Source organism: Cibotium barometz, chromosome 22, assembly GCF_041138505.1.
Source record: "Cibotium barometz isolate CiBa-2024 chromosome 22, ASM4113850v1, whole genome shotgun sequence".
In the NCBI taxonomy this organism is placed as follows: domain Eukaryota; kingdom Viridiplantae; phylum Streptophyta; class Polypodiopsida; order Cyatheales; family Cibotiaceae; genus Cibotium; species Cibotium barometz.
The window spans coordinates 7,833,286-7,855,161 of NC_141067.1; the positions used below are offsets into that span (position 1 = coordinate 7,833,286).

The following is a 21,876-nucleotide window of genomic DNA, read 5'->3' on the forward strand; positions in this document are numbered from 1 at the left end:
TAGAGAGAGAGACAGATATGTTGGAAATTTAGTATATTGCTATGGTACAAAAAGGTACTCTTACACACAGCCCTAGGCTGCCTTGAAGAAAAGGTGATAACACCCAAAATTCTGTCCCCTATGGGACATCCTAGTGACCCAAACCCCTAGAGGGTTGAATGCTAGAACTATGAGCATCTTGGGCTATTTATAGGCCTTTGGCATGCTTGGGGGAACTGGCCGACTGCTGGTCGGCCAACAGTCTTGCCCCCTTTAATCCATAAATTTCAACGCTGCTCTCTGGTTGGCCAGCCGCCCACCTTCTGTAAGCAGCCGACTGTCCCTTTTCCCTGGTTCAGCTTCAGCGGACAGCGCATCTTTCCTTGCCATGCTCCAATACCACCAAACAGCGCTCCTTGCTCCACTTCTGGCTCTTTAAAGTCTTTATCTGGCTGCCTATTTTGGATCAGCATCTGAAGATTGTCCATGTGCATTGACCATGCACATTACAGTTTTATGCAAAGTGATGATGGATATGTGTTAAGGTTGTGGCCATGTTTAAATGTTTTAATATGCGTTGATGGTATCAACAAGTGTGTCAAAGGCCCTAGTCCCCCGGGCACCGCCGCAAGTTACGGCAACCAGCCATGTGTCCATCCCAGCTCTTATGTAAGTCCGGATGTGCAAGTGAGGGATGAGCTTCCTTCTATGGATGGGGAAGGCATGATTGAGTATGTGCCGGAGAGCATTGTTGGCAAAAGGGAGAGTGCTTCGCAATCGTTCCATAGTGGAATATTTGGTCAAATGCAAGGGTTTACCTCTTGAGGAAGCTTCATGGCAACCTGTTTCTTGTTGGAAGGGTTTGAGGGTCTTGAGGATGCTAATAATGAGGCTTATGTGGTTCTGGGACCACAGTTTTGAAAGCCCCATGAAGGGTTAATTTGAGCTTATGAGTAAGAGGATCCTCATGGGAGCTATATGTTTATTTGGGAAGCAATTGGTGGACTGTTTTGAGAGCATTATATGCAGTTTCGGCTCTTATGGGTGGTGTTATGCTCTAAAGAACGTTCGGGACAGCTTGCTCCTACATGATGTGGCATTGGTATATTCCGTCCCATGCGTTCATTGTTATGGTTTCGAGGACGAAACCTATGGGTGGGTATGTTTGTAACATGGTGGGCCTATGGCCAAAAGTTGACATGGACAAGAATTAATGATGGTGTGAAATGGCCCAAGGTATAATAAAAAGATAATATGCATTTTCTTTGCTTCACAGTTTTACTTACAGGGATTTTGTTGATGGTGCCTCAGGTGGTGGCTGGAGACACACCTTATAATTCAGCGAAGTCTTTTGAAGAGCTCAATCTGTCAGAAACCTTACTGCGTGGCTTGTATTCAGAAATGAAGTTTGAAAGGCCGAGTAAAATCCAAGGAATCACTCTCCCGATGATTCTCACACCACCCTATCCGCATCTAATTGCTCAGGCGCATAATGGCTCTGGAAAGACCACATGCTTTGTTCTTGGAATGCTCAGTAGGGTTGATCCCGAGTTGAAAGCACCGCAGGCTATATGTGTCTGTCCAACCAGGGAGTTGGCCATCCAGGTATTGACCTGTATCCCTTCTCTTATCTCTATATGCACAAGCTCTAGAAAAGAGCCTTTTTCAGAATGTTTTTCCTGTTTCGATAATGCTCTTGTTTCTGTATGTACTTTGGTTCAATTCTGACTTTGCTGAAGTATGGTACGTGGGTTTTGTTGAATGTCTGCAGAATGAGGAGGTGCTTCTTAAAATGGGGAAGTTCTCGGGCATAACTTCTGTTTGTGCAATATCATCAGACTCAGCCAAGTACTCAAGTACAAGGCAGGGACCAATTGTTGATCAAGTTGTTATTGGCACCCCCGGCACTATCAAGAGATGGATCAGCACCAAAATACTGAACACCAGGCAAATCAAGATTCTTGTTTTTGATGAAGCAGACCATATGTTGGCTCAGGTCTGCACCTTGTAGTTGCATGACAGCGAATCCAGAAATTTGATGTTTCATATTTATATTCTCCAGTCAACTATATGTTTTTTGATGTGACTGGTGTGTCAGGATGGTTTTCAAGATGATTCATTGCGTATTATCCGGGATATCATAAAGAATAATGGTGGCTGTCAGGTAACCTTCAATGCCTGAATTTATGTTAAATAGGCATGAAATATGGTTCCATCTTGTCTTAATGTCCTTTGTTCTTGCTGCTATATGTCATAGTAGCCCCATACATTTTCTTTTAAAGAGACATTGAGACACTCTTGAGTCTCGCGTTTGTCAAACTCAGGATGTGCTTTTATTGCAGCTACAGTCTAAAGATATGTAGTTTTCCTAGGTAAATCAATTTGCATTGCGTTAGATGAATGGATAGCAGATTGGAGGTTCAAGGGCCCAGTAGCCCATATTATCAAATATTTCGAGCATACTTGAACTGTAACTGGGAGTGGAGATCGTGGAACACTTAACTAGTAACTTAATTTACCACTTTAATGTACCACATCATTTAGCCAGAACATAACAAGATCAAGATCAAAGCTGTGCTCAAAATTTGCCAAGACCATCTACACCTCATCGGGGGCCGAAGATGGCTCAACCCCCCCTTGGATAATTGATATTATCAAGGAGTATGTGCAATACAACCTTAGGGGTGATCAAGTTACTAATACAGTGATTTTGAAGATGAATTCAAATTATCAAATATTTCGAGCATACTTGAACTGTAACTGGGAGTGGAGATCGTGGAACACTTAACTAGTAACTTAATTTACCACTTTAATGTACCACATCATTTAGCCAGAACATAACAAGATCAAGATCAAAGCTGTGCTCAAAATTTGCCAAGACCATCTACACCTCATCGGGGGCCGAAGATGGCTCAACCCCCCCTTGGATAATTGATATTATCAAGGAGTATGTGCAATACAACCTTAGGGGTGATCAAGTTACTAATACAGTGATTTTGAAGATGAATTCAAATTGAAAAACAATTGCCCAAACCATTGGATGGTTGCTGATGAAGAGTGTTTGCAGCTTTTCTCTTTTGTAGAGGTTTAACAAGGGTCAAACTTTAACTGAAGCTTCCCAAACACTCGAGACAGCTTGCAGATATCCTTGAGTCAAAAGCCACCCACAAGGAGATTCTTTCAGCTAGGCAGCACTTGTGCAGGTCGGCCAACTCTATACATCTCCGAGGGAGCATGTTTTAGGCCGTACATCCAGTGCATTGCTTGGAAGAAGTCTAATGTAGAACAGATGAACATTCACAAGTATCAATTCTAGGCAATGTTCACATTGGAAAACAAGATTACATGGGCATGCCATATGCCTAACAAACATGTTTAATGCACAATGCACCATGGTATTGTTCTAAATTCCCATCTTCCAAGTTCCAAGCTTGTATTTTACAATGAGGAGTTCAGACACGAGCATGAGTTCCAACTGTGTGTGTCTAACCGAAACTCCATCATAACCACACGAGTTGAGATTGAGTCCAAAGCTGGTGAAAACATCCCCCGCCCACACGCCCCCCACTCCCCATCCCCCCAACCCGTTGCTCCTTTCTTTCCTTCCATCCTCAAGTGAGAGGCTCCTTGTTTTCTAGAGATATCTCTTACTCCAACTTAGGAGCAAGTCTTCTCTTGTTTCAACTTAGGAACATGTCATATCCAACGTAAGATCAATTGGCTCTTGCTTCAACTTAGCACTCAACTCATAGCATCCCAACTCTTGTCGTCATGTGCATCAATTAGTCTCAGTGCCCATGGACATGATTATCCTTGCTACTAGCAGGAATATGGACAGATTTAGGGGCAGGTTTGGACTTGATTTTGTAGCCCTTAAGCGTCGAGGAGCGCCCATAACATGTGCACATGGATGGGATACCTTTTGGACATAATCTGAGGCCAAATATGACTTTTTGGACATTATTATATCGGTCAAAAAGGGGAAACCGACTTGATTATGACTTCCCCACTTTTAGCCTATATATAGGAGGTTTCAGCCCTCATTCAAGCATCTCTTAGGTGTTGGCAAGAATTGCTACATAGAGATAGCCCGAGGCAGCTCTAGGCACGAATGCAAGCATTTGGACAGCATGACCAAGCGATGGATTCAGTGAGACATCTTTTGTATTGCTATGTACCAAGAGCTAATCCTCGGATTAGTAGGTCTAATGCAACGGGGTTAGGGGACCCTACGATTAGGAGAGAGCACGCAGATACATAGGGCTAAGGTTCAGAATTAATAAAACTTTCTCCTGGCTATCGATAGCAGATTAGCTATTTATAGCAGCAGTTTTAACTACGTAAGTGATGCCTTGGGTTATTATTGTGTAGTTAGTCATGTGGGGCACTTTTGATGGGTCTGTGGTGGTTGGACCATGGAATTAGGAGATTGTAGGTAGATACACAGGGCTAAGGTTCAGAATTAATAAAACTAGGCTACTCGCTATCAATAGCAGTTCAGCTATTTATAGTGGCAGTTGATCACTATATAAGTGATGCCTTGTGGTAGGAGGGGACGCCAGTGCTGACTGGCATGTACTTGTGGAGTGGAATCTTAGCCCTTGGCTCGGGGGTGGATCGAAGTACTGATCCTACGGGTGGGTGGTGAGCTTGCCTAATGTGACATAGCGGAAGCCTTCATGCTGCCTTTAAGCACCTTGTAGGAACCTTGATGCAAAATGCATGTGTGTGTGAGAGAGAGAGAGAGAGAAAGAAAGAAAGAAAGAAAGAAAGAAAGATATATTAAGCGTCTACTAAAGACCCAATGGGCCTATGAGACCAAAGTGATACAATAATGTCCATGGCATATCTCATCATGGAACGGAAAATAAAACAAAAAGAGAACATAAACATAGCTATCTCACTAGGGTGATACAAAACTGTCCATGGAAACTCATCATGGAATACTAAGAACATAGAAATCTCGTCATGGATGAAATAAGAGAAAACAAGCGTAAAGTGTTCATGAAATCTCGTCATGGATGAAATAAGAGAAAACAAGAGTAAACTAAAACTGAAAACTGAAAGCTAAGATCTCAAACTCCGAGATTATACAAGATGAAAAATCTAGATCCTAGTATGCCAGGTATAGGGTACAATAAGTGATGGGATATGGAAGAGCTGAATAAAACGAGTCAATCAACCCTATATGTTAGGCAAGGGCCCATCCAGGATGTCCATCATGGGTGATACAAGAAGACTAGAGATGTTGATAGTTTGCTGTGAGGATGAGGTTGCTCGATGGCTAACCAGGATCTTGTGAATCCGGGGCTGATGAGCTGGGTGTGGTCGGGGTTCGACGGGATGAGGGCGTCTAGCTCTCTGGAGTGTGCGTGCCCGATCCCATAGGGCTGCTGCGAGGGGGCATTGTGGTCATCACCAGTTTTTTCCAGCCTAGAGGGGTGGATAGGGAGGCACCAGAGCCCATCACAATGGATATGGAAGTCTATGTAAGCTGAGAGGAGGGCTGTTGGGGGCAAGGATCTCTGAGTAGTGACTGTTTGTGTCGGCTCAGCTCCAATAGGAAGAGTCCAAGGCACCTCTGATCTGGGTACTCCATGATCCGAGATAAGGGGCTGAAGCCCTGTTTGAATAGAAAATGAAATCTTCCTTTGATCTCATTGTAGATTGGGCATTGGCAAACATAGTGCTCCTTTGCCTCAATCCCTGTCTGACAAGAGTCTACATTGCTGCGCATCATCCGTGAAGCCAAACAAGATTAGTACAAACCAAATAAAAGGGGTGCAGGCAAGCTCACCACCCAACTGAAGGTTTGTGACTGCGAACCGCAACTTGGCAAACTGGTAGTCTTGTTGGTGAAGGCGAGTGGGAATTGTCGAGAGAATTTGGTGGGGATGGATTCATGAAGGAGACCATCAGCGACACAAACAATGTCTCTCGTGTTGACTACACACAAGTGTAGAATGATGCATGTTGGACCGGGAGTGAATCTTGTCAAGTACATCTTTACGTGCATCCGAAGGAGTGAAATATCCTCCTCCAAAAGGTTTTGCCACTTCATCCTTGGAATTGTTATGTCCCTACTGAAGAGCATGAGCCTTGGTAGAATCCAAATCTAGAACACTAGGTGCTTGGGCTGTTGACTCTATTCGATTGAAACGGTTAGACCTGACCGTCCTGCTTGCTTTGAGACGTTGAAGTAAATCTACAAGCTTTGTGGGATCCATAACAAGTCACCCAAAAACAGGGAAAAAGAATGATGGCGAAGGATGAAAGCCTTTCACACTAGAAAGCTGTTGTTCGGGCTATTGTGTGTGTACCCGGTTGCTGTAGTTATAGTGCACAAGATTGTAGCCCACACTCATGCTTGCTGCAAACCTGTACAAAATGTGCAAGCAAGGGCTCCGAGAATGCTGGCTTGAAAGAAGCGCACACGTTTATCTTTGTCACCTTCTCCACATGAAGAACATGATAGAATGCACAGCGGAAGAAGGGAAACTGGAAACACATGAGAGAGAGTGAGAGAAAGATGGAGAGGAAACACAGGTATAGACGTGCTCTTAATATCATCAACCAAGAATACATGTCCCGAGCAAGAGGGGAAGAAGACCTCGTATGTGAGGGACTGCAGCAAGCAATGCTAAGCAATGAATAAGGAGTGAGGGTATGCCAGCTATATATATGCCCATAAGTAGGCAGCCGACCAGCTCATGACTAGGAAAAAAAGTGCCCAAGACTCCATAAAGTGGGGATAAAAAATGGTCAGCCCTAGAGGCTAAATATGACACCAAACAGGAAGACAACAACAAGGAGATGATGTCTAACACCCCCTCTTAGCACCAGATGCTGAGTGAACTCCAAGAAGCTAGAGACGCCATCCTGGATCAAAGATGAAAGACTGCAGAAACAGGTACCAAGAAAGCCCCACAAGCAATCTCCTCAGCAACTCAGCTACAAAAGCAACAGAACAAGTTGCTGAAACGAGACCCAAGCAGGGGTCACCCCTTCCTGGACTCACTTCTCCAGTTAGCACTTTAATATACACTCTTAAAAGACAATAGCACAAGACAAAGTAGCAATAAAAAGTAATTAACAACTCTGAGCATAGATAGATGACACCACACTGAGGCCGGAACGGCCGGCCCCCCCCCAAGGATTGTTATTATTACTTGGGAGAATTTGTTACAAGTACACGGGCCCAAGGCCTGATTTCCAATAAGCAATGCACGATGAAAAAAACAAAGTATCAAACCCAAACATGTTTGTTGATGCCGAGTCTGCAGTCACCAAGGGCTGCCCCGTCCATAGCACCTTCCAGAGTCACACTCTGCGTGCAATCCACCCGTCCCTGGCACTACGGATCACGCCGTGCCAGTCCTAGCGATGGGGCACCCTCACGGAGTTGACTCGGTGAATGGAAGAGGAGTCCAGACATAGGAGAGCAGGAGAATTCCTCATTCTTCGCGATGAAAATCTTCTGGAGCCACCGTACAGCCAGTAGGAAGAGTGAAACAACCTGGGCCACTTGTAGGAAATGCGTAAGTCCTAAATCCACGCGGATAACCCCACTGGTTTGACCTGCTGTACCTGCTGTACCTGCTGTACGACCAGAATCAGCAAATAATGATGGTACTGTACCTGCTGTACCTGCTGTACGACCAGAATCAGCAAGTAATGATGGTACTGTACCTGCTGTACGACCAGAATCAGCAAATAATGATGGTACTGTACCTGCTGTACCTGCTGTACCTGCTGCACGACCAGAATCAGCAAGTAATGATGGTACTGTACCTGCTGTACCTGCTGCACCTGCTGTACGACCAAAATCAGCAAGTAATGATGGTACTGTACCTGCTGTACCTGCTGCTGTTCCTACTGTACCTGCTGTATGACCAGATTCATGAGAATAATGAGTGCTCCAGCCTGTTTTCTCTAAATCCCAGCCAGCAGTTGTGTTTTCTTCCTCCAAAATGCAAGGGAGAGGGCTGGAAGTGAGGCGCCTTCCTCCCATGCAAAGGATTGGGTGTGGTAGGTGGGGTAGGTGGCCAACCCCCACCCCACATGCTATAAAAGGGTGCCCAGGCCAAAAGAAGGTGCCCACACTTATAAAGTGTCCACCTACTTTTAATGAAGTATGAAACCTGTAAGTTATAAGACTTATAACTTAAAACTCTTATTAAAATAAGGATTTCCCACCTGTTCACACGCCACAAAACCTGTCAGAAGACAAGGCATTCCACGGCTCACGGGAGGGCGTCCCCGACCCCTGAGCTAGACACACATGTCAAGCATGCAAACGAAACCAGTTCACGCGAAAACATTTCAAAGGCAGGCAAACATGAGTGCACAATGCAACATTGTTAAAAGATAATCTCCGTTCATGTACTTGCACAATACTTGACATTTCCGGGCACAAACAGGCCCACCGAAAAGTCAATTCCAGGTACACACACAGTGTACAATCCACCCGTCCCTGGCACTACGAATCACGCCGTGCCAGTCCTAGCGGTGGTAATCCAAAAACATACACCGTGTGCAATCCACCCGTCCCTGGCACTACGAATCACGCCGTGCCAGTCCTAGCAATGGAGCACCACTACGGAGTATGCTCATCCAGAGCCCAAAGCTCACACAAGAAGATAAGAGGACCATTAGATAGCTCAATGGTGACATCTCCCCGTCTTCTAAACAGTTGTCCGCAACTGAAAAGCTTCCAAATAGTCATGGAGAAGCTGCGGATAATCTTTGAAGTAGTCCTCATCAACCCACTTAGCATCAATGGGGAGATAGTTCTTGAACTTCACCAAATAGCGTCTTACAAGCTTGCCTGCAGATAGCTTACGCTCTTTATGAAACACAATCTGCTCTGGTTGCAAAATCTCTTCCAACTCATCCACTTCTGGTGGATCCTCAATGATAGGAAGACTTGGTTCCGGACCCACATACTTTCGTAAGAGGCTAACATGGAAAGCATTATGTATCTTCCAATGGGATGGCAATGCTAAACGAAAAGCAACTTCATTGATTTGCTCAATGACCTTGAAAGGCCCATAATACCTGGATGAGAGCTTGGGAAACATCCCCTTCTTACCAGATCTCTTACGGAGTCTAGCTTTTTCGAATTTCAGCAATACCCAATCATTTACCTTGACATCCAAATGCTTTCTATGCTTGTCTGCAGCCTTCTTATGCTTCTCTTGAGAACGGGCTATGGCTGTCCGTACCTGTGCAAAGGCAACATCCAAGTCCCTGACAAAGTCATCAGCAGCAAAAATCTCATCCTTAGTACGTAGGATGGGAGGCAATACCACTTTGCCATAAACTATCTCAAAGGGAGCCTTCCCAGTAGAAGCATGCACCGTGTTATTGTATGCAAACTCCACAAGTGGCAAATACTTTTCCCACAAAGTCTTTTGATCAGCTACATAGCATTTGAGAAGGTCCAATACGGCTGAATTTGCTGCTTCACTTTGACCATCGGTTTGAGGATGAAAAGCGGATGAAAAATTCAGCTTTGTGCCCATATTGTCAAAAAGTGCTCTCCAGAAGAGACTGGTAGTTCGAGGATCACGGTCACCCACAATAGATTTAGGCATACCATGATGCTTGAATACCTGTGATAAGAAAACTTTTGCCATATGATCTGCCTTGATCGTTTTCTTGACCGGCAAGAAATGAGCTTGCTTGCTAAACTGGTCAACGATAGTCCATATAGCATCATTACCTTGCTGAGTGCGAGGCAAATCCATGATGAAATCCATAGCTATACTCTCCCATGGCTGCGAGGGAATAGGCAATGGTAGAAGCAATCCAGGAGACTTCTGACGATCAAACTTGACCTTTTGGCAAATGAGGCAAGCACGTACATAAGCCTCAATGTCCTTCCTCATCCCTGGCCAAAAGAAGTAGCGTTCAACCATATGAGTAGTAGGTAGAATACCTCTATGTCCGGCATACGGTGGAGCATGGCATTCTTCCAACACTTTTTGCCTCAAATCTGTGAGCACACAAAGGCAATTATCTTTAAGGAGATACCCATCTTTGATCACATATGATGCATGAGTATGACCAGCCACCAAATCAGCCCATAAATCTGAAAAATCAGCATCTATATGGTACTTATTTTGCATAGACGACAAGTCTCCATGAGAGGCAATTGAGATAGAAGCTACATACGGCCTTCGAGACAATGCATCGGCCACCACATTCTTCTTTCCCGGTGTATGCACAATCTGAAAATGAAACATAGAGAGGAAATTTGCCATCCGCATATGCTTCTCTGAGAGCTTAGTTTGTGTGAGAAAATACCGTAAGCTTTGGTTGTCGGTCTTCACCATAAACTCTGCACCCAGAAGATAGTGCTTCCAAATGGTCAATGCATGAATCACTGCCAATAGCTCCTTCTCATAGATCCCCAAAGAAAGCTCCGTATCATGCAAACGGCGGCTCTCAAATGCCACGGGGTGTCCTTCCTGGTTTAGGACAGCACCTAAACAATCTCCACATGCATCACATTCCACAAAGAATGGCTTGTGCAAGTCAGGAATGATCAACACGGGCCCAGATATGATTGCATCCTTTAGTGAATAGAAAGCTTTGCTTTCCAATGAAGTCCACTGAAAGGGGACTTTCTTCTTTGTCAACTGATGAAGAGGGGCAGCAATCAAAGCAAAATGCCATATGAACCGTCTATAGTATGAGCATAACCCAAGAAAACTATGAACCTCATGCACTGACTTGAGTTCAGGCCAATTCTTGATAGCCTCAATCTTGGCGGGATCCATTCGTATGCCATCTTGAGAAACAATATGCCCAAGATAATGAATTTCGGAGAGGAAGAACTCACTCTTCTTAGCATTGATGTGAAGTCTATGCTTTCGGAGTTCTTCAAAGACTATGGCCAAATGCTTTCTGTGCTCTTCTTCACTCTTGGAATAAACCAAGATGTCATCGAAGAAAACTCCAGTGAACGATCGATGATCTCTAAAAATCCTGTCCATCATACGGTTAAAAGTGGCAGGAGCATTTGTAAGACCGAAAGGCATAACAAGATACTCGTACAAACCAAATGCTGTCCTGAAAGCGGTCTTATGCACATCCTCTGGTACTACCCGTACTTGATGATATCCACTCTTCAAATCAATTCGGCTGAAATATGCCGAGCCATCCAATCTATCCAAAATATCATCAATACGAGGAATAGGAAACCTATTCTTGATGGTTAGTTTATTTAGAGCCCGATAATCCACACACATACGATAAGAGAGATCCTTCTTCTGCACTAGAAGTACGGGAGAGCAATACGGTGAAGAGCTAGGGCGGATCAAACCTTTTTGCATGAGCTCATTGACTTGCTTCATGATCTCCTCCTGCTGTGATGCACTCACACGGTATGCCGGCCTATTTGGTGGAGAACTGCCAGGCACAAGGTCTATACGATGATCCTCCGGCCGTGGTGGTGGTAGCTCCCCTGGAAGTGAATCTGTAAAGCAATCTGCATATTGTTTCAAAAATTCCAGCCTATCACATGTGAGAGAATCAAGAGAATGATCAACATGGTCTACTTTATCACGAACAAAAATCATGTACGAGCAAAGACCCTTTCTCATGGCTTTATTTATTTGAATGTGGGATACAATAGGGATAGAATTCCCTTCCACACCGGCATCAATAACATGCTCTTTGCCCCTATGCATAAATGTGATCCGGTTGGTCTTGTAAGCCTTGCGAGGATCAAGACGGGAGTGCCAAGGCTTTCCAAGCAATACATCACACCCATTTAATGGTGCAATGAGGAAGTTCTCATGGTCCAAATATCCCTAAATATGCATGCGAAGCTTGCCAATAAGGGGTGTGACCTTGACTTTCTTGCCAACAAATGCACTTCCGGCCTCAATCTCCGGTCCCATGTCATCCACACTAATGCCCAATGCTGTAGCCATTTCCAATGATATGAAGTTGTCCGTGGCACAATCATCAAACATAAATAATGCGGGTTGATCTTTGAGCTGTCCCCATGCCTTGCATACCATCCTATCCAAAGCATCATGGGCTGTCCCCCCTTGTACATCGGGCACCATATGCACATTAACCTTGGTTTCCTTTGCATCCTCTTTGCCTGCTTTCTTTGGGCATTGCCGGACCATGTGATCTTTACTACCACAAGAAAAGCACTTACCGTCACGTATATATTGCACCCTTTGTTCCGGAGTAAGTCTATAGTTAGGCCTTTTGTTGGGACGCTTCTTCTCTGAGGTACTTTCAGCTTTTGGAGCTCCCTTAACTTCATTGGAGTCCCTTTTTGGTGGCTGTCCACCCTTATGCAGATTTGGGACAGCCTTGTCCTTCCCCTTTTGAGCATGTCCCTCTCTATAATTTTGCTTCAGCTTTTGCTCCAATTGTTCGGTGGCCAAAGCAGCTGAAATGAGCTGTTGTAGAGTGTGGTTTGGGTACAACTCCAAGCCCGATTGATAAACCGGTTGGAGTCCCGATTCAAACTTTCTCTTGCGTTCCTCATCATTTACCTGCATAATAGGGGAAACTTCCAAGAGTGTTTTCCAAAACTTGGATACATAAGCATGAACTGACTCACCTTCATTCTGCTTAACCCAATCCCACTTCTTGCGGATGTTCTTCTTGGCATTAGGGGGTAAGAATTGGACATAGAATCTAGTTTTGAATTCAGCCCAAGTGTCCACGGGAGTGCCTGAGAGCTTTTCGGCAAGCCACCAATGAGCGGCCGTGCCCTTCAAGAACATGCTGGCATGCCTCACCTTGGACTTTTCTGAAAAATCCTCATCACTAAAAGCAATGTCAAATTGGGAAACAAATGACATAACCTTGGAAGCATCAAACTCACCATGATATGTCTCGAACTTGACGGATTTGTCCCCGGCTTTGAATTCCTTTTGCTTATGAACATGATGCTCATAATCCCCATGCGTCCTCTTGATTCCACGTTCATATGGATCAGCCCTGGCATCCATAGATGCTCCTGCATACTTAGGTGGCATACGTGGACGTGAACCATGTGCTGTACCTGCATGCATGTGTGTAGCCCCACCACTTTCTCTTGCAGCATAAGCATGATCCGGAGAGGATGTGGAGATGGGAGCATGAAGAAATGGCTCTTCATGGGAGAGTTCAACAGGTAAAGTAGTAGTACGGGGATGTCGGTGCTCTCTAAGCCCATGAGAAACCTGCAATGATGAAGAATGAGGCTCCTCTTTGTGGACAGCAGATTTCAGCTTTGGAGAGGCTATCCCAGGCATGTCCACCAATGGAGATCTCTTTATAACAAGCTCCCCATCCTGGCCCTGCAATACATCACCCTTTTCCACTAAGAATGAAAGAGCTAGCTCACGAGGTTTCAGCCCTGATCCTCGAGCCAAAGCTTCAAAGTCTTGAAAGACGGTTGCCTCCTTTTTCTTTGCATCTAGCACTTGTTGAATGTGTGGGTCCTCACGTAGGCTGGCCAATTCCATCTCCCTGGCATGGAGAAGCTCTCGCATACGCTGAATTTCAGCATTGATGGCACTTGGCTCTTGCTCTTGCTCCTGCATTTTCTCCTTGCCACGGGACGGCTGTCCCAACCATACATGATCACGGGCATAAGGCATCCGTCCACTTGCTTGAGTTCCACTGGAGTGCCCCTTTGAATTTGGCACTTCCTTGCTACTTGCTTGGCTAGCCATAATAAGAGTAAAGTCACTAATGGAGAGTGGTCAGGAAGCCTTTGGATCGTCTCCCCATGTAGAAAAAGGAAGATCCGTGCTCTGATACCACTGAAACGAGACCCAAGCAGGGGTCACCCCTTCCTGGACTCACTTCTCCAGTTAGCACTTTAATATACACTCTTAAAAGACAATAGCACAAGACAAAGTAGCAATAAAAAGTAATTAACAACTCTGAGCATAGATAGATGACACCACACTGAGGCCGGAACGGCCGGCCCCCCCCCAAGGATTGTTATTATTACTTGGGAGAATTTGTTACAAGTACACGGGCCCAAGGCCAGATTTCCAATAAGCAATGCACGATGAAAAAAACAAAGTATCAAACCCAAACATGTTTGTTGATGCCGAGTCTGCAGTCACCAAGGGCTGCCCCGTCCATAGCACCTTCCAGAGTCACACTCTGCGTGCAATCCACCCGTCCCTGGCACTACGGATCACGCCGTGCCAGTCCTAGCGATGGGGCACCCTCACGGAGTTGACTCGGTGAATGAAAGAGGAGTCCAGACATAGGAGAGCAGGAGAATTCCTCATTCTTCGCGATGAAAATCTTCTGGAGCCACCGTACAGCCAGTAGGAAGAGTGAAACAACCTGGGCCACTTGTAGGAAATGCGTAAGTCCTAAATCCACGCGGATAACCCCACTGGTTTGACCTGCTGTACCTGCTGTACCTGCTGTACGACCAGAATCAGCAAATAATGATGGTACTGTACCTGCTGTACCTGCTGTACGACCAGAATCAGCAAGTAATGATGGTACTGTACCTGCTGTACGACCAGAATCAGCAAATAATGATGGTACTGTACCTGCTGTACCTGCTGTACCCGCTGCACGACCAGAATCAGCAAGTAATGATGGTACTGTACCTGCTGTACCTGCTGCACCTGCTGTACGACCAAAATCAGCAAGTAATGATGGTACTGTACCTGCTGTACCTGCTGCTGTTCCTACTGTACCTGCTGTATGACCAGATTCATGAGAATAATGAGTGCTCCAGCCTGTTTTCTCTAAATCCCAGCCAGCAGTTGTGTTTTCTTCCTCCAAAATGCAAGGGAGAGGGCTGGAAGTGAGGCGCCTTCCTCCCATGCAAAGGATTGGGTGTGGTAGGTGGGGTAGGTGGCCAACCCCCACCCCACATGCTATAAAAGGGTGCCCAGGCCAAAAGAAGGTGCCCACACTTATAAAGTGTCCACCTACTTTTAATGAAGTATGAAACCTGTAAGTTATAAGACTTATAACTTAAAACTCTTATTAAAATAAGGATTTCCCACCTGTTCACACGCCACAAAACCTGTCAGAAGACAAGGCATTCCACGGCTCACGGGAGGGCGTCCCCGACCCCTGAGCTAGACACACATGTCAAGCATGCAAACGAAACCAGTTCACGCGAAAACATTTCAAAGGCAGGCAAACATGAGTGCACAATGCAACATTGTTAAAAGATAATCTCCGTTCATGTACTTGCACAATACTTGACATTTCCGGGCACAAACAGGCCCACCGAAAAGTCAATTCCAGGTACACACACAGTGTACAATCCACCCGTCCCTGGCACTACGAATCACGCCGTGCCAGTCCTAGCGGTGGTAATCCAAAAACATACACCGTGTGCAATCCACCCGTCCCTGGCACTACGAATCACGCCGTGCCAGTCCTAGCAATGGAGCACCACTACGGAGTATGCTCATCCAGAGCCCAAAGCTCACACAAGAAGATAAGAGGACCATTAGATAGCTCAATGGTGACAGTTGCCAGGAACACCGCTCCACCGGAAGAAAACAACCAAGTAGGTTGTGACGTGCTGCTCCAAATAATGGTTCCAAACCCAAGTGTAAGAACACTCCCCGAAGTCGAATGTCGTGTTTCCAGCCTGGAGAAGGTATGAAAAACCTCAAAACCAACCAAGATCAGATCCTGTATATAATCAATCCTAGGAGAAGCAGGCTGCTTCTTATTGGAACCCTCTGAGTCTATCTACTCGAACTTTGTAACAAGAGTTGCCAAATGATGAAAAGAAGCATCCTCTGAAAAAGTCGGCATCGCAAGATGTAAAGACTTTGTAGAAAAGATGGGGTCCATCTGCTCAAACTCCGTACCATGAGTTGCCCAATGCTGTACATAAGCACACTCCATTGAGGTTGGGCATCGCCAGATGAAAGGACTCCTCATCTCCCTCTAAAAAATGATGTCGTCGGACTGGTATAAGCCAAACCTGATTCTGATCCAAATCCAAAAAACTCTAGAAGTACCACTGTGCCCCAGGCACGGTTAGCAACCATAGATCCAAAGCATCCCACCAGGTTCAAAAATCCGTCCTCCAAAACAACAAACCTGCACACCGCATCGAACCCAATTTTGAACTGGCAAGGGGAAGGGCATTCTCAGAAGCATCACAAAGAGAGGCAGAGGTAGACTCCTCACAATGAGGAAGGGAAGCAAGAATATAAACTGCAGTGGTAACAAAGTCCTCAAAAAGCATCACTGATAGCATAAGAAGTAGAATCAGATTCCAAGAATCAACAACAAACAAGTGATCCATGTGAAAGGATCACACTTCACAGGCAAAGCACCCTCCTTTCTCTGCAAACACTGCAAAGAACACAGGCTCGGACAAAAATAAACTCTGCTCAGGATCTCTGAAAAGATCACTGCTCTCCTCCCCAAAAAAAAAAACTATAAACTCTTGTCACACAGAAAAAAGTCTCCACAGATACAAAACAGCTCCCGAAACTGATCCTTAAGTGAAGTAGCTGGAGATGGGTCCCCTCTGAGTGTAGAAAACTCCTTTGAGAAGCAAAATGTAGCCAATTTCCAGCAAAAAACATTACTCCACCGCCAACAGAAGGCAAGGAACATGAAGAAACTGGGTAACTGGGTAAGCCAGGAACAAAACATAGGTATAGATGCTCCAAAATCAGCAAAACGCTTGACTGAAATCAGAAGTTCAATGTCCTCTCCAAGTACCAACTGCTTCCAAAGCCACAATCCGAACAAAACTCCCTCTGCAAGTGATCTGTGTCCACTGGAGAAGAAAACGCAGCCAAACAAGGGCTACAACCCTGAAAATTCAGGCCAACCAGTGTCCACACCTCCTATGAGGAAAAATGCTGAAGAGAAGGTACCTTCGGGTCCAACGGAAGAAGCCCAAGTGAAGGTAGAGCTACCAACAGAAATCAGTCCAGAAAAACGCAGCAACTAGGGCTGCAAATCTGAAAATGCAGAGGTATTCAGGGCAGTAGATAGGGCTGAATCTGGAAAAGCAGAAGAGAGAGGTACCACCAAGCCTCAAGAGCAGCAAACAGAACCAGCAAGGAGAAAAAACGCAGCAAAGATGTTGTTGCTGTCTTGCACAGAACAGGCGGCTCACACTACAAGGGGGGAGATGCTGAAAAATGCTGCAATCTGCTGTAGAAAACCACCTAAAGAAAAACGCAGGACTCTAGGTGCTGCAGCCCTGAAAACAGAGCAGAAAACAGGTGAGGGGGAAGTCTCAGGAGGTCAAACCGGCTGTGGATGACCACGGGCTGCAATGGAGAAGCACTTGAAAGAGGCAGGTGGCCAGCAGCAACCTGAGAGAAAAAAAATGCAGATCTGTCCACCTTGCTGAAAACGCAAAAACGCAGGAGGGAGAGGAGGGAACATCCAACACTGTTCTTCACCGGCGCTCTGAAACCATGATAGAATGCACAACGGAAGAAGGGAAAGTGGAAACACATGAGAGAGAGTGAGAGAGAAAGATGGAGAGGAAACACAGGTATAGACCTGCTCTCAATATCAAACCAAGAATACATGTCCCGAGCAAGAGGGGAAGAAGACCTCATATGTCTGCAGCAAACAATGCTAAGCAATGAATAAGGAGTGAGGGTATGCCGGCTATATGTATGCCCAGAAGTAGGCAGTTGCCCAGCTCACGACTAGGAAAAAAAGTGCCCAAGACTCCATAAAGTGGGGATAAAAAATGGGAGGGGTGACCAGCCCCTCTAGCTAACATGGTCAGCCCTAGAGGCTAAAATAGGACACCAAATAGGAAGCCAGCAACAAGGAGATGATGTCTAACAGAACAGAGAAAGGTCTCTTGCCCTGGCAAGTGAAAAACGCAAGGAAGAAGAAATGTATCCAAAAGCAAAGTAGAAAGTAGCATTAGGAAAAGTGCACTGCTAACATGGATCGTAACATGTGGTGATACTAAATTTCAGACCCAAACCCAAACCTTGGCTCAGCCTTCAAGCACAAATGTGGAGGAGGAGATGAAGAGTGCTCTCAAAAGCATGAAACCCTAGCAGGGCATGGTTTTGTTTCGCCTCCCATCCATATATATACCAATGACCTCTAGACATCCAATGTGAACCTGACTGGCCACACCATACTCATGTGCCCCTTGTGTCCCTTTATGTAGAACACTTGTGCCTATGTGCTAGGGTTTTCAAAGATAGAAAAGACCTCCCATCCATATATATACGAGTGACCTCTAGGTGTCCAGTGTGAACCTAACTGACCACACCATATTCACGTGCCCCTATGTACCTCTGTGTAGAACACTTGTGCCTGGGTGCTAGGGTTTTCAAAGATAGAAAGGAGAGTGTGGTGGAATCACACACATCACACAAAAGTCCTAAACTATTGTCTGTACTATGTACAAGAAAGAAGTAAAACAACTGAATCTCTAGTACAATGGATATGGCTGAGTGAAAACATCAAGTGCAGCCCTGTGACCAATTGGACACTCCTGGCTAGCACTTCACTTATAGTGAAACGCTGTGTGAAATCCAATGCTAAGGAAAGCAGATGAATATGACATTTGGCTACCCACATATATATTCTCCAATGCCACTGGTTGGCCTGCTGTCCTTGGCCTTCCACGTGTCATTGCCACATCATCATTCCATGTGGCACATGCGCTGCCCGACTGCTCCCAAGGCTTTCTATCTGGTGTCCAGCTGGTCCATGCTTGGGGGTTGTGCCCTGAGTACTCGTAGGTGTGTCACGCTCTGGTCCTACGTGCTACACATCACCGAGTCCCTGACATCTCTCAAGAATCTTGTTAGTACGGACAAGCATACACTTAATACGCTAAGCAGTGATGTGTCGTCCTATGTTGTAATGGATTCCACATTTTCTAGTGCTCCACGGGTTGGGTAGTAACAGGCTTTATATCTATCACTCAGGATATCATTTTAGGGACTTTTGCTTGCCACCACCACAAGGGACTCTCGTGTGTGAGTGTGCCACCACTATGGTTCTTGCTTTGACCTTGATTTCTATGTCTCTGAGTGGCCTTTACTGGTTTATCTGGGCTTCTGCTCTTAGAAGAGCATCATGGCTACTGAACTTCCAGAAGTAGAGCTTTCACTAATGGTGAATTTGCAACTAGTTAAATCAATTTTGCTTGAATAGTCTGGTCCCAAGCTATTTTCACATGCACGTTTTTTTTTCCCTGTTTGGCATGCAATCCTTAAAGATTATTTGTTTTCTGAGTCATATCCCGAGAGATCCCCTAGATTCTAAACAACTGATATGCTTCTTTATATGTGGAGTAAGAGAAGCACACTGGTTTTAACTACTGCAGGATTCTTTTTACACTAAACATTCATACTTTTTTTTTTTGGCAGGTTTTGTTTTTCTCTGCAACATTCAATGACAAAGTTAGGGAATTCACCATGAAGATTGCCCCCAAAGCAAATCAAGTGTTTGTGAAGAAAGAAGAGCTTTCACTTGATGTTATCAAGCAATATCGTGTCAAGTGTCCCAGGGATGCAGACAAAGTTACTGTGCTGAAAGATAGGATATTTCCTGCAGCCGAGAAGCTTGGGCAGTCAATCATCTTTGTCCGTACCCGAGCAAGTGCAAGTAATCTGCACAGGAGATTGGAAGCAGACGGCCATAAATGTACCTCAATTCAAGGTGGTTTGTCGAATGAAGATAGAGACCGTGTCATTCGTGAATTTAGGTCCGGACAAACAAAGATCCTGATAGCTACAGATGTTCTTGCGCGCGGCTTTGACCAAGCACAGGTAAGCTGTATGTCTGCTCAGGTCGTCTTCCTATGAATCCCGGTTGGGTAAGCATGTACCCTACCAGAGAACCCTTAGTATGTTCTCTTGTTGCTCATTGTGTGCAGGTCACTTTGGTGGTGAACTATGACCTTCCGATAAAGAATGCGCCCCCATATGCACCAGATTATGAGCTTTACTTGCACAGGATTGGGAGGAGTGGTCGTTTTGGGAGAAAAGGTACGAAAGGCCTTCCGTTCCAGAGTTAGGAGGTCTTCATTTTGGATTATACAAAGGCAATGTGTGTACTTATGGTAATTAATGTTTCTCGAGTAGGTGCGGCTTTTAATCTTCTGGTTACCAGACAAGATGAGGCGAACCTGAATCAGATTGGGAGTTACTTCAACCGTGATATCCCTGAGGTGAGGCCCTTCATAAATATTTTTTTTAAAAAAGTAAAGAAAAATGTTGGGGCCAAGAGGGCAGGTGGGGTCAAGTGAGCCTTCGGTTCCAGTAGTTGGTGATTGGGAGCTGTCAATGTGCCTTGCAAGCCTTAGTGCTCGTCTCTTCTTTTATGAATGCTTGCAGTGAAACATCTCTTGCACTTAAAATACAAAACCTCTGGTTTGGATTTCTCACTCTCTTTGTTGTTGGTGCTCTCAGGTTCCTTGGGATGATGATGAAGCTTTTGAAGTGGTGCTGAAGGATGCTGGACTTGCATAGACAAGGGTTCTTGGTTCCTCAGGATTTCTCAATCAATTCTTCAATTTTGATGCAGCACAAATGTATGTTGGTACACTACTATGTAGATTTGGTAAACACTTTTATTCCAAGGGGGATTGTGTAAATGTGGTACTGTTAAAGATGGTTGGGAAGTATTGAGAAGCTTTGGCCGAAGTTGAGCATGAGATTATGGTTATTATTATCAAGAGAGCAGTTTTGAAGTGAAGAGATCTTTCCCTGAAGAAAGCTTTTTGTAGTGTGCTATCCTGTATTGGACTAAGCTGCAATTCAAACCACCATCAACTTGGAGGTTTCAACAGTCAATGTTTTCGGTGAGGCTGTTAGGATATAGTTTTGGTGCAGTGAGTATTTTAAGATATTGCATTGATAGGAGATTACATTGCAGCTAGATGCTGCAGGCCTTTAAAAAATAATTTTCAGCTGCTTAAATGAAGGAAACCTTAGCAGGACTTTTTTTTTTTCAGATGCTTAAAATTAAGGAAGCTTTAGCATAAGATCCGTGCAGCTCTAGTGGTGCTGAACTAAATTTAAAATTTTTGAAATTGCAGTTACATCAGCTGGTTTTTTCAAGTATTGATGAATATGTACAGTAACACCCTTGAAACGAGAGGTGAAGTCTGATATTCGAAGCCTGAGAGTTCCGTGTTTATGCCCCTTGTCAGCTAAAAGGCTGAATCATAGATTTCAAACTGGCTGCTCTAAGAGCATGGGAAGCTTCAATCCCCTGGAGATCTGATGGTATTATTTGTGTGTCTGGTGTGTGGATTGTTTTTTGAACTTGCATGCATACATTTATACGCATGTGTTTTCCCACCCATGCGTATGCACATGCACATGTCCCAGCCCTGGGCACATGCAGGCAGATGTTCAGTGTACATATATACATTTAAGTTATACTGGAACCATTATGTGGTTCTAATTAAGGTTTTTAGAGATTACGTAGGCACTGGTCAGGCAGCAGTGAGTGCAAGCTTTCATTTGACGTGAGCTATAAGGCCATATTCCAACCATGTTACAGTGGGGGTCTTGTATCCAGTTTCCAAATGATGACAGTGTACGTATGTTGCACACCTGTGCAAGTTCAAACTCAGCCCAAGCTTTTGGACACGTTACAAACCAATATGTTTATTTTTTTTAAATATATGATGGTCGTGTTGTTGATACTTGGATTGGATGTGGATAAAGTGAAATGATAATTTATTTACAATCCTAACTGTGTTACAGTAAAACCACTGATGTATTGTTAACTGGGAAGGGCCCATAAAGCATATGTTTTCATGTATCTTGATACAATGTTTTAATTTTTTAAAACGAGGGTTTATGCGATGATCTTGTTTAATCAAGAGTTTGTACTGTTGTGTTGCAAGTAATTCTGGAGCAAGGTTCGGGACACCACTAAATTCGGTACGTTCAAATGGGTATCCTCACT

At 44.8% G+C, this 21,876-nt stretch overlaps 1 protein-coding gene across 2 annotated transcripts in view; it reads left to right on the top strand.

Annotated features, from left to right (window-relative positions):
• LOC147626210 (DEAD-box ATP-dependent RNA helicase 38-like) overlaps positions 1-21,610 on the top strand; it is a 51,845-nt gene extending 30,235 nt beyond the window's left edge. Inside the window, exons 2-9 of one of the 2 annotated variants that reach the window (XM_086816355.1) lie at positions 1,291-1,584; positions 1,751-1,975; positions 2,078-2,143; positions 19,323-19,724; positions 19,832-19,943; positions 20,040-20,125; positions 20,367-20,758; positions 20,996-21,610. In XM_086816355.1, the coding sequence (XP_086672481.1) occupies positions 1,291-1,584; positions 1,751-1,975; positions 2,078-2,143; positions 19,323-19,724; positions 19,832-19,943; positions 20,040-20,125; positions 20,367-20,426 (1,245 nt within the window). In that variant the 3' untranslated portion in view covers positions 20,427-20,758; positions 20,996-21,610. The remainder of the gene's footprint in view (positions 1-1,290; positions 1,585-1,750; positions 1,976-2,077; positions 2,144-19,322; positions 19,725-19,831; positions 19,944-20,039; positions 20,126-20,366; positions 20,759-20,995) is intronic. The other variant, XM_086816356.1, reaches the window with a different exon arrangement.
• The last annotated feature ends 266 nt before the right edge of the window (positions 21,611-21,876 follow it).